The sequence below is a fragment of the Arvicola amphibius genome, chromosome 17, assembly GCF_903992535.2.
Source record: "Arvicola amphibius chromosome 17, mArvAmp1.2, whole genome shotgun sequence".
Lineage (NCBI taxonomy): Eukaryota > Metazoa > Chordata > Mammalia > Rodentia > Cricetidae > Arvicola > Arvicola amphibius.
Window position 1 is genome coordinate 38,343,241 of NC_052063.2, and position 12,067 is coordinate 38,355,307.

General features: G+C 43.0%; 2 protein-coding genes and 1 long non-coding RNA gene across 3 annotated transcripts in view; 2 read left to right on the forward strand and 1 right to left on the reverse strand.

Moving 5' to 3' along the window:
* Xpot (exportin for tRNA) overlaps positions 1 to 6,459 on the forward strand; it is a 40,997-nt gene extending 34,538 nt beyond the window's left edge. The window contains exons 24-25 of the mRNA XM_038314448.1: positions 1,357 to 1,413; positions 3,626 to 6,459. Of these exons, the coding sequence (XP_038170376.1) occupies positions 1,357 to 1,413; positions 3,626 to 3,652 (84 nt within the window). The 3' untranslated portion in view covers positions 3,653 to 6,459. The remainder of the gene's footprint in view (positions 1 to 1,356; positions 1,414 to 3,625) is intronic.
* On the reverse strand, positions 433 to 7,395 carry LOC121677006. The gene is made up of 3 exons (XR_006020681.1): positions 7,288 to 7,395; positions 1,492 to 1,557; positions 433 to 1,132 (listed from the first exon to the last, which is right to left on the reverse strand). It is a non-coding gene; the product is annotated as an uncharacterized LOC121677006 (long non-coding RNA).
* Positions 7,396 to 7,426: 31 nt separating this feature from the next.
* Positions 7,427 to 12,067, forward strand: part of Tbk1 (TANK binding kinase 1) — a 36,345-nt gene continuing 31,704 nt past the window's right edge. Inside the window, exons 1-2 of the mRNA XM_038314620.1 lie at positions 7,427 to 7,543; positions 10,177 to 10,292. Coding sequence (XP_038170548.1) covers positions 10,206 to 10,292 — 87 coding nt within the window. The 5' untranslated portion in view covers positions 7,427 to 7,543; positions 10,177 to 10,205. The remainder of the gene's footprint in view (positions 7,544 to 10,176; positions 10,293 to 12,067) is intronic.

Sequence of the window (12,067 nt, forward strand, 5' to 3'; positions counted from 1 at the left end):
CTATTGATTGCCAACAGTGATCATAGCACATGAAGACTTTGTTCTGGCAAGCATGTACTTCAGTGGTAGCATGTTTGCTTGCCTACCATGTGCATGATCTTGGGTTCAAAGGCAAATGAAAATAACAGAGAAAAGAAAGAGGTAACAAGGAAGGGGGGAAGAAAAAACAAAAGAACTTTTGCCCACGTTTGTGCCAAGGTTTTGTTTTGGGAGGTTTTTGGTGGTGGTGGTGGTGGTGGTTTTGGTGGGGTTTTGTTTGTTTTTGTTTTGTTTTTGTTTGTTTGTTTGTTTTGGTTTGCTTTGGTTTGGTTTGGTTTGGTTTTTGGTTTTTGAAGACAGGGTTTCTCTGTGTTTTTGGAGCCTGTCCTGGAACTAGCTCTTGTAGACCAGGCTGGCCTTGAACTCACAGAGATCCACCTGCCTCTGCCTCCTGAGTGCTGGGGTTAAGGGTGTGCACCACCACTGCCCGGCTTTGTGTCAAGTTTTTGATGTTTAAGTCTGAGGTTGTGTTTTGAGGTGGGCGGCTAGAACGTTATTGTGTACTTTGACACTTGACAAAGTATAACAGCACATACGTTGTTCAACAGCTTCCCACACTTCTTGTGCTGTATTACATGCAGCGAATGAGGCTTTTTCAAGTTTTATTTTATTGCTTTAAGACGTGCATAGAGTGTACCTACTGTGTAGTATTCTTAATTAAAGAATAGTGTTGTGTTTATATAGCATTAGATAGGTCTCTAGAAAATTCATTTTACATATTTAGATTTGGTTTTTGTCTTTTGATTTTGATGTATTACAGCTCATGAAAATCAAGTCAAACCAATTCTCACTACCAAAGGTTACATAAGGGATTTTCAGATATTACACCCAGACAAGTTGCTCTTTCATTTTCTCTGAGTCATCAGGCGAAAGAAATCAAAACCAATGTATTATCTCAGACTTGGTATGTTGGTCACCAGCAAACAAAACAGCCAAACCCCTAAAGTAGTAAGACTCACCAAATCAGAAAGCCGAATGGTAACTGTGGGACCAGAAAGAAAGTGTTCAGTGGGCACAGGCATCCATTTCTCCGGGGTGAGAAGACCTGTGAGATCTGCCGCAGGCAGGTTTGCACTGTACTGTGCATGGTGAGCTGTATTTATTACCCACAGTTTAAAACAAAAGGCATATTATGAATTAATTAATAATTTGAATTGTACCTACTATACAGTATTGTTAATTAAAGAATAATGTGTTTATACAGCATTAGATAGGTCTCTAGAAAATTTATTGAACTATATCATATTAAATTATATCATAGCTTGAACTAAAGAGATTTTCCTATTTCTCTTTCCTTTCTTTCCCTGCCTCCCCCAGGAGTTCTGTCAAGCACTTCAGCAGCCTGATGCTAAAGTTTTTAAAAATTACCTAAAGGTGGGTATTTGGGGAATGTCCCTGTCTTTATTCAATGAGGTGACGTTAGAGGGTACATAGTCTGACAAACTCACTCACCTTGGCATCTCTTTGCCCTAAGAAGATGGAGTTGCAGAAATTTTTGTGACTCTCCTTTGAGCTAAACTGTTGGAAAAAAAGATAATTGAAATGAGATATTTGCACTAATTTTGTCTAAACAGCCTGAACATATTGATATGCAAATGTCAGAGTTTGGGTTTTCTTGTTGTTTTATACTTTTATGATGTAATTAAATGGGTACTAGAGGATGGGAAGAACAAGAAATTTTGAAAGACACTTTTTCATATTAAGTTGAAAGGACCTAAAAATACAAAAGCAGATGTATAAATTATTTAAAATCATTTTGAAACATTTGAATGTATAGCAAACAAAAGGGATACCCCTTGGATTTAACCAGCAAGGCTGTTTTTTACATTCAAAAGCATTAAATATTATAAATAAATAAAATTAAACACCTCAGTTGGTGCTGCACACCAGTAATCCCTGCACTTGGAAGATGGAGGCAGGAGGGTAACAATGGTCACCTCTGCTACCTAGTGAGACCCTGCCTAATAGAAACACCTGGAGATTCCTTCCTCATCCTTAGACTATTCCAGCACAGGTGACTTTTCCCTGCCCACGGGGCTCAGTCACAGTCTGCTAGAACCAGAACTGTTTCTCCTTTGTAGCAAAGCCCTGTATACTACATTTCTGGCTAACAAGTTACAAGTGAGTGGCTCCCTGGCTCAAGTTGGTAGAATTCTTAAATCAAATCGAGAGCTGGAGATATAGGTCAGTGGTGGAACACTTGCCTAACATGTACAAGACCCTGGTTACAATTTCTAGCATCGAAAAAATAACATAAACTAAGCTAAAGAGAATTTATGTCAAAAGCATTTGCTATCCCTTTTGATTCTAACATCGTCCCTTGTCAATTATCAGCATAAAGGGAATTTTTTTTTTTTTTTAAATTTCTTTTTGGGAGGAAAAAAGGAAAGTGCCTGTGACAATGACTGGATCTGACTTGGTTGGTAGCAGGAAGTCCTGGGGCACCGTGAAAGGCTTGTGCTTGGGTGTGTTTGTTCATATGCACTGCGCTGGCAGGCTGACTCGGCTTCTCAGTGGCAGAGAGCATGTCTTGGTGCTAGAAACAGTCTCTGTGTCCTTTCTCCTTACTGATTCCTCCCTGCTCTTTTGGATGGCTTCTGCTGTCTCAGTGTTCCTTCCCTTGGTATAGCTTGGCTGATCTATCAAGTATTCCTTCATCCAGTGTTCTTACTGGAAATGCTATTTACTAAGACAAGTTCATGCTTCTTATCTGGGGTTTCCGTTGTTTCCATGTTTTGGTGTCAGACCACGTTTCTATTTCTCGTGTTGGAATCATCTTTGCTGTACTCGGCTTACGTTTACCATGCTCTGTTCTGGCCGTTCTGGTGATGTGACAGATTCCATGGCCAAAGGTTCATCCCAGCTTACAGGTCACAGTCCTCATGAGCATGCTCCGGACAGGAACTTGAAGCCGCAACCACCTAAGAGCACTGCTTGCTGGCTCGTCAGGCTAAACGTAGCTAGTTTCCTTACACAGTCCAAGGCCTCCTACTAAGGGCATGGTGTTGTCCACAGTTGGCTGGTCCAGCCTCTTTTAATTAACAGTCAAGACACTGTCCCATAGGCCAGACTGATGTGGGGAATCGAGACTCCTTCGCTGGTGGCCCAAGGCTATGTCATCTTGACCGTAAAAGCTAAGACAGTCTGCTTGGAAGGCTCATTCAGGGTCGTTCTTAGCACTTTTTGGTTTTGGTTTATTTTGAGACAGGATCTCTCTTATGTAGCCTAGGCTAGCTTGGAATTCATTGTCTCTTGCTTTGGCCTCCCAACTCTTGGGACTCTTAGGTGAGAGTTACCATGCCCACCCTTTCTCTCACCTGGTTGCTGGTGAACCCAGCCGTCCAGGTCTTAGAAATATGAAATCTTTTAAGGCTTAAGATTTCTGTCTTATCTTTGACTTTTTTCTTCCTTAAATTTAACTTTCCACTGTTAATTTTACCAGTAAATAAAAAGCTGCCAAAACCTATATCCTGTTGCTCATAGCAGTGTTGTTACCCGGGGGGGGGGGGGGGGGGGGGGGGAGACGGCGTTTGGAGACTGAAAGGGCTGCTGCCTGATACTTGTGCTGTTTCAACTCTGTTTACAGGTGTTCTTCCAGAGAGCAAAGCCCTGAGGACTGGGTTTCCCTGTCCTGTGTCATGACCAGGAGTTCCAGCTAATAATTTATAAAGAAGCAGTTTTTGTGTGCCATTCACATTCGTCTTTTAACATTGTTTTGGGCGTATTGCTGTGATGTGGGACTTTATGTAAATGGGTGTAATTTTTCCCTAAATGCAGGTATGTGGCAATTACCTGCATGCCAATTTAAACTGTTTATATAAGACATAGCTTTATCCTAGTACCTTAACTTTTTCTTTATATGAAACTCTAAAGTTCTTTATAAAAAAAAACTATAACAGTGGGAAACTGACTCTAACAATTGAATGTAAAGTTGGAAATGTTCAGTTTTATGTGTGGAGACACAAACTATGGGGTAACAATCAAAACGTAGTTTTTTTTCTGTAGATAGCCATTACATTTCTTTAAACTGTCTCAATGCCAGTGGGTATTCTATAAGAGAATGGGTTCCTAAATTAGTTGGTTTAAAAGTAGGTGCTGGTGTTACACATTTTTTATAAAAAATAAATTTTACATAGTGAAATATACCAAGTCTTTTCCAGAATTATTATAAATAGCCTCATTTTCCCAGCATAATCACTCTCTGATTTCCCACCTAGATGTTTGCAGACATGAATGTGGATGCCTTACTTCATTGACTGTATCCTTAAAGGTCACTCAACGGAAGTCTGTTAAGTTAGTCTTTTAAATGCACTAGAAACAGGCTCTGTGAATCTATGATAGGATTATAAATCCCAATGTTTTTCTATGATATTAGGTGTTCATAGAGCATAGTAAGTACACTTGGGTTTTTGTTTGTTTGTTTTTGCCTTGAGACAGGGTCTCGCTATATAGACCAGACTGGCTTCAAATTCACAGAGATCTGCCTGTCTCTGCCTCCTAGCTGCTGGGATTAAAGTTGTGAACCACCAGGTCTGACCACTTGTGTGTTTGATTTTGTAGTCAGTTACTGCTTAATTACTACAGGTATTGCTGTGTGCTACAGGAGAGGGCGAGGAGAAAAGTGGTGGGGACTGCAGGAGGGTGGGACAGAGGGACAGGACTGCAGTAGCACAGCTGCAGACCCTGAAGGCCTGCGTCTCACTCCCAAGCCCTCCCCAGCACCACATAAAAGTAAAGGAGCATCAGAGGTCCCAGGCCTTCCTCAGATGCATAGTGAGTTTGAGGCGAACCTGCCTAGAATTGTAGTAAATAAAAGCCTGCTGGCTTTGAGAGGGAGTTGTGAGTATATTTCTTAGTGGCAGAGTGCTCGCTTGAGGATCTAGTACCACAGAACAGGGAGGAGACAAAAAGATTTCAGGAGGGATTTGTGTGTTTTCTATGGATTTGTGACCATAGATTCCCTAAAATATTTTTAAAACGTGTGAGTGTGTGTGTGTGTGTTCATCTGTGTATGGGGTGGGTGGGGTTGATAAGAACCCTCTTTATTGAGAGCGTCTTCCACTGAACCTGGAGCTGTTTAGCTAGGTTGGCTGGCCCACGAGACAGTCCTCAGCTCCCAGAGTTTATGTGGGTGCTGGGGACCTAAATTCAGGTTCTCATTCTCATTCAACCATTTACCTGCTGAGCCCCCCCCCCTCCGATTTTACTCTAAATTGTGCACAAGAATCTTTTTCTGATTTAAGTTCACAAGAAATAGCATTTCCTACATTATAAAATAAAGGCAGTAAAATTGACAGCTAGGAATAGTCTTTTATTGAATGATAAAAATAGATAGTGAAGTGTATATAACACTTCAGGAAATAATGGATTTTTAAAAATGGGAAAGTGGGCCAGGTTTGGTGGCTCATGCTTATAATCACAGCCTTTAGAGGATGCTAGGGCCAGTCTGGGCTAGAGTGAGATTTGGTTTCAAAAACAACAACAACAACAAAAAAAAAAGACCAAGACAAGCAAAACTAGGTGTTTCCTGCTGTTTTCCTGTGCACTCTGAGATGCAGTGGCATCTGTTGCAACAGTGTGATTGTGCAAGGTGTTGTAGTTAGGAGCACCTCAGAGTAGTGAAGATTTGTGTACTGTGGACTCGGGACCCATGCACCACTCACACCAGTAACTGATTTTAGGACCTTGAGCAAGTTAAATGACTTCTTCCTGCCTTGGTTTCCCCCTCAGAAATGGGGAAAATAATGGTAGCTACCTCATAACTTGTTAAGAATTCAATGAGTTAAAACATAGGTCTCAGTATTAACTTGTATTACTGTACTATTGAACCCACACATGGCTCTCTAAAGCCCTAAAATAGATTCACATGTCTTTAGACCTAAGGAATCAGAGTGTATAAGTAAGGAACTTCATGTCAATGTAATCATGTATAAGAATGCTCATCTTCATTCCTTGAGGTTACTGCCATGATAGGAGACTGGTCCCATCATTCAGTAAGTACCTTATTTTTAAAAGCAAGCACCCAAATAATTGTCTCAAGAGTGAATCTCATTTGTTACAGGTGAGAAGACAGGCGAAAAACATACAGGGTTTTTTGGTGCCTGATTTATGGTCCTGTGCCTAACCGTTTGTTTCAGTCTCGATGCTTGCTAATGGGATCACAGGTGGCTTGACTTTTTAAGAAAGTACTATGTGGTATTTTAATGTGTATCACTTATGTGGTAAACATGTGAAGTCCTTTGGCTTATATTTTCTCCATAATTTTTGAGCTGTGGGTTTTTCTGTTGGAAGAAACTTGGATGCTCATGTCATCAGAACTGAAATAGGTTTTAATTGTAAGCAGACAGTGCATTTGCTGTTAGAATGATTTCATTGCCTAAACTGTTTAAAATTCTAATAAAATAACTTTGTTTCTAAGAACTCATTGGGTTGGGCTTTTTTTTTTTATCTCCATTGTGCATTTGATGAAAATGGGCCTAGGGAGTTTCAGGTCATGAGTGGGGACTTCATCCCCTTGTCTGTTCCTGGGGGAAGTGGAAGCCTGTGCCCTTAACCGTGTGGTGTCTTCCTTCATCATTCTGCTCTGGCACCCACTCTCCTTCCCGGCTCCCCTCCCCTCCCCACAAAGTTACAACTTCCGTCTGTGGGGCCACAGACCGGGCAACCTGGCCACATACAATGGGGCCTGGCATACAATGGGGCCCAGGCCGCACAGCAGCCAAAGCAGGCAGCACCGGTTCCCAGAAAAGCCATAAGCTGACACCACCCAGGGAGTGCCAGCGTGTAAAGGGAAGTACCTGATAATCCAACCATTAGATAAGATCACCAGATGTCCCGGAGCCCAGGACTCACCTACTCCCCTTTTGCCAAGACCCCTAGACAAATGTCTGCCAATCACCCCAACTTGTACTATGATAAGAACGCTACCCCGACTGGGCTTGGCGCGCTCTGCTCTCATCCGCTACGCTGGGAAGAGTCCAAGCTTAAGCTTGCTTGAATAAAGAAAGGCTCTTTGCTTTCACATACGAGTGCGGACTCGTGATTTCTGGGGGACCCCACGATACGGGCGTAACACCGTCCACTGGGATCATAGCACTGGTTTAGCGCTTTTAAGTTCAGTGCTTAAATTCTCCAGTATTACCAAAAACCAGAATGGACATTATGAATTGATACTTGCTCATGCCGCCAAGTGACGTTTAAAACACAAACCTACTCGGCGAAAGCCTTCAGGGCCAGCATTCTACCCACCTGTGACTGGTCGGAGCGGTGCCGAGTCCCCTGGCTCCACCCGCGGGGTGAGCGCCGTCGGCACAGGGCACCGCAGCCAGCGAAGCTCGGCCCGACCGCCGCGGCCCCGTAGGCCCGCAGGAGTGCGCACGCGCAGGCGCGCCCCGCCGCCGCCGTCGGTCACGTGCTCCGCGGCCCGGACTGGCGAAGCCGGAAGTAGCCTGGGGCGCGAGAAGGCCCCGGAGCTGAGGGCTGTGCGCGGCGGAGACTCGGCTGGGTGAGAGGGGTCGGCGGGGTCGGGCGGAGCGGGCTGGCGCCCCCGGGGTTCGGGGAGGCAGGCGGGTGCTGAGTCAGTGCGGGGCCGCGGCCCGGAGGGGTCCCGCAGCCTCGCGCTCGCCCCGGCTCGCCCCGGCTGGGCCCTGGCGGCGGGGGCAGAAGGGCTGCCCAGCCCGGAGCTGACTCCCCGCTCGCACCCTTGGCCCAGCTGACACGTTTTAAATGGACTGGCAACCGAACAGACGTTCTCAAAGGTTGACTCACCCGAGGCTACCAGTACGAGACCCTTTTTTTTTTTTTTAATGTACACAGGCAAAATTGCAAATTCCCATGTTTTCTTGTTCCTCTTTGACCTGACTTTTGGATTTATTCGCCTCATCCGTTCCCCTTCTATTTTCTGTCGGTCGTCCCAAGAGAGGGTCTCCCCGAGAACTGTCAAATGCATAATCAAAACCCGACCTTTTCCACTCTGGAACCTCTACTATCTATCGAATAAATGGTTGACGTGAGGTAGAGTTTGGAAATCCTGGAACTTTGTCCGTGCACCATGCCACCAAACCTGTTTTATCCTTGGTAACTTTCGTTTTAAACAATTAAAGGAAGTAGACTGACGGCAGCGTCACCAATAATGTACTTGTTGAACGCCAGTTATATGCTTGTCAAAATTCGGGGAGCTTCTGGTGGGTGTGCTGAGTCATGCATTAGTCGTCGGGGGGGGGGTTGTTGGAAGAAAGTTTGAAACCCATTACTGTCGTGGACCCGTCTTTGTATATTGGTGTATAGAGGGCAGGTAAGCGTGCTAAGCGTATTTTCAGTTATCCACTAGATACATATAAGTAGTTGATTCTGTATTTCATTTAGTTATCTGACAGCAAGTTAACAACTAGGGAAAGTTTTCCATACATTTTTGGGTTTACCACCTCTTGAATAAAATACAATAACTGGTAAATGCATTTATTACTTATGAAAAGGGAGTCTAATTCTCTTTCTCTCTCACACACACACACACAGGACATCCATCCAGCTAGTGAGTGTTATTCTTTTTGTTTACTTTCAAATAGATTGGATGGGCAGTTACATATCTAAATTATACAGGTGATAAAATTATAAAGAGAGCTAGTGTAGAAGAGATTGGTGAAATGTGGACCCTTGGCCGTTTTTTATGTTCCTAACCATCCTTGGAAGACTAGAATGCTAACTTTCTGGAAATGGATGGTAAGATTTTTGTGCTCTGAGCTTACAGCAGGCTTGAAGGAGTCTGATTTGTTTAGTGTTGGTGCCATTTCTTTAATTGCATGGCTTTCCCATGTTAAAAGGACAAGTCACTGTTGGTGCTTCTTAAAACTTGGTCATATGGCTGGGTGTTAGTGGCCTTTAATCCCAGCACTCAGTTAACAGAGGCAAGTAGATCTCTGTGAGTTTAAGACCAACCTGGTCTACAAGAGTTAGTTCCAGGATGGATTCCAAAGCTACAGAGAAACCCTGTCTTAAAAAAAAAAAAAAAAAAAAAAAAAAGACTTGGTCATATGTACTTGCAATGTGGCCCTTTTTTTGTTTTTTACATATTATTTATTGTGTGTGATTATGCATGTTGTAGCATAGATAGTCCTTTCCTTCTGCCACATGGGTTCCAGGACTGAACTTGGATTGCCAGCGCTGGCAGCAAGCACCTCTGCCCACTGAGCCATTTATTTCGCTAGCCCAGGAACCTGTCCTTAAACAGTGGCCGAGGAGTTACTGACTTTTCATGAATAACAACTTTTGTACTTCTCAATCACAGTTTCTCTGTAAATGAAATTTTGCATTATGGAGCTATTACATGGTGATGATTGTTTTTTGTTAGTATTGTGCTAATTTCTTTAATTTGCCTCTGAGCATTTGGGAGGCAAAGGCAGAAAGATTGCAAGTTCAAGACCATTGTGGGCTATATGAGACCCTGTGTCAATTTTTTTTTTTTATTTTTGTAAATCAGTGATTAATCTTTTGGAACAGTTGGAGGAAATAAGTAGTCAGTATTACTCTAATTGGCAGAGAGAGTATTAGATAATGAAGGGATTTTTTTTTTTTAAATTCTGAGATGCAAACTAAATTGAATATCTGAAGAAAAAGGCCCAGTATGGGGGTGTTGGAGAGATTGCTCAGTGTTGAAGAGGGTGGGAGTTGAGCTCCCAGCACCACAGCAAGTGGGTCACAACAGCCTCTAACTCCAGCTCCTGGGGTCCAGCGCCCTCCCACCTCCTCCAGCGTCACACGCACAGACCCACACACATCCACAAAAGAGCCAGGTCTACCTGCAGTCCCATCATTCTGGAGGCCAAGGCAGAAAACCAGGCTGGGTTATATAGAGAGCTCAAAGCTAGGCTGGGAAATATGGTAACACTATCTCCAAAGCATAACAAAAACAACTGATTGTGTGTCAGTGGATTAATATTGTGGGGCTTTTTTTCTATAGTGCCACATAATGTTTCATCCTCTAATATTGTTAGAATCATTTTTAACACTGGACTCTTTATGCAGTTCTGCTTGGCAGTAAATAATAAGTATTCCTACTTCAGACTAGATGTGGCTGGCATTTGTTTCTTGGCTGTGTGATTTTGTTAACAGCACACATACAAATCTCTTCTTTTCCCTCAGCGTGAGGAGAAGCGCCCGAGCGAGCCGAGATGCAGAGCACTTCTAACCATCTGTGGCTTTTGTCTGATATCTTAGGCCAGGGTGCCACTGCAAATGTCTTCCGAGGAAGACATAAGGTAAGTACAGTGCTGTCCCTCTTTTCCTCTGACCAGCACATTGATATGAAAACCTTTGGCTTTGTTGTGTTGACTTCTTGGAGGGGGGTGAGGGGATTTTTATGATTTTTGTGGTTATTTAAGATTTAGTTTGTTTGGGGGCAGTGCTAGCGTTTCTGTATTTACAGAATGAAAAAAACTGGAAGTTGATTGGAAAGTGTTTCTGCCTCCTACTTAATTAGCTTCCCAGTGGTGGGAGAGATGGTGGGTAGGCAGATGCCACAGAATCACCCACGGGTGATTCTCATCTGCTCAACCAAGGGCTCATGCTGTCTCTAAAATAGCATGCTACACAGTAGATTGGAGTGAAAAGAGATTCTCAACATGGAAACCAGAGTTAGTAGGCTGTGCCCTAGTGTGAGACAATCTGACCCTGGGAGAAGTGGGAGTGGGATTAAAAGGATTGATCCCAGCAGCAGGTCAAGAACCCAAACAATTGTATTGGAGGATAAATTAGGGATAACCACCAGAATAATTCAAAATGAAGAAATCGAAGATAAATGTGAAGAAGGCTGGAAAAATAATCGAGTGAGGATTTCTTCTACCGGTCAAATAATGACTGATTTTTTTGGCACTTTGAATTTGAGTGATGTTCGGAGTTGTAATTCTTATTTTCAGATAGAGGAACGCTGAACGTCTTAGTAGGGAGGACTCTTCTATTTTCCCATTATCTTTGAGATTATCATTGAGACAAGCATGCGTGGATGAGAATATGGTTATAAACAGCGGTGTGGCTCATAAAGAATGAATCATAACTGGCACATGGGTGGCTTTTAGCAGTTTCCTCCTGACTCTGGACTGTGCGCGGGCTCTGGGTCCTTATTTAAGTTCACTTTGATCATGCTTGGATATTTCTTTGCTAGAAGAGAGTAGCAGAGTTTAATGTTGAAAGCACATCTGACCTTCTGCTCTCCTTTGTTTCAAATTACTGAACTGGTTATTTTGTGTCAGGCACTGTGGTGGGCCTGGAGTTGTTACATTGTAACTAGTGAGCAATGCCTACACGTGACAAGTTTGAATTTGTATAAAAGTGCCTTTAGAGAGGATATAAGTTGGAAACTAAATGACAATCAGTAGTGATAGTTTGGTTGACAAGTGTTTAAAGTGCTGGCATTACTAGATAGTTTATGTCTTCTGGTCCAGTGCCCTACCTAGGCACTCGGTATGCTTTGTGTAAGTGCCTAGGCATGGCCAATCCTCTGAAATGTTCACTGAATGAAAGAATAGATGGATGGATAAAGTCAGATTAGATACCCTAAGGCAGCATAAAGTCCTTAAAGGAACAAAGGTGCACTTTTAAAAATATATTGTAGAAACCTAAAATAACAGATTTGAGGAGGATAAGAATGGACTTAAGAGGTTCTTATGATCCAGTTTATTATTTAGTCGTTAATCCCTCCAGAGATATATTTCCAGAAACTATGATTGTTTTTAGTGACATCAGTGTCAACTTCAAGTTTTTAAGACTGTGCTAAAAAACAGAATTGTAACTGAAAGTTTCTCTTCTGCCTGCCAGTTCCTGAATAACCACTTTGAGGCTTAATATTAATTGCAAACTGTTTGGGTGATGACTCAGGCTTCTTACTGGCCAACTCTCCATGTAAATTAACCCATTTCTAATAATCCATGTATCGTCATGTGCCCCGTGACGTACTGGTAATGCTCTGGCCTCTTACTCTGGTGGCCACATGACTGCCTTCTTTCTCCCTCTAGCTCTGCTTGGATCTCCCTCCCAC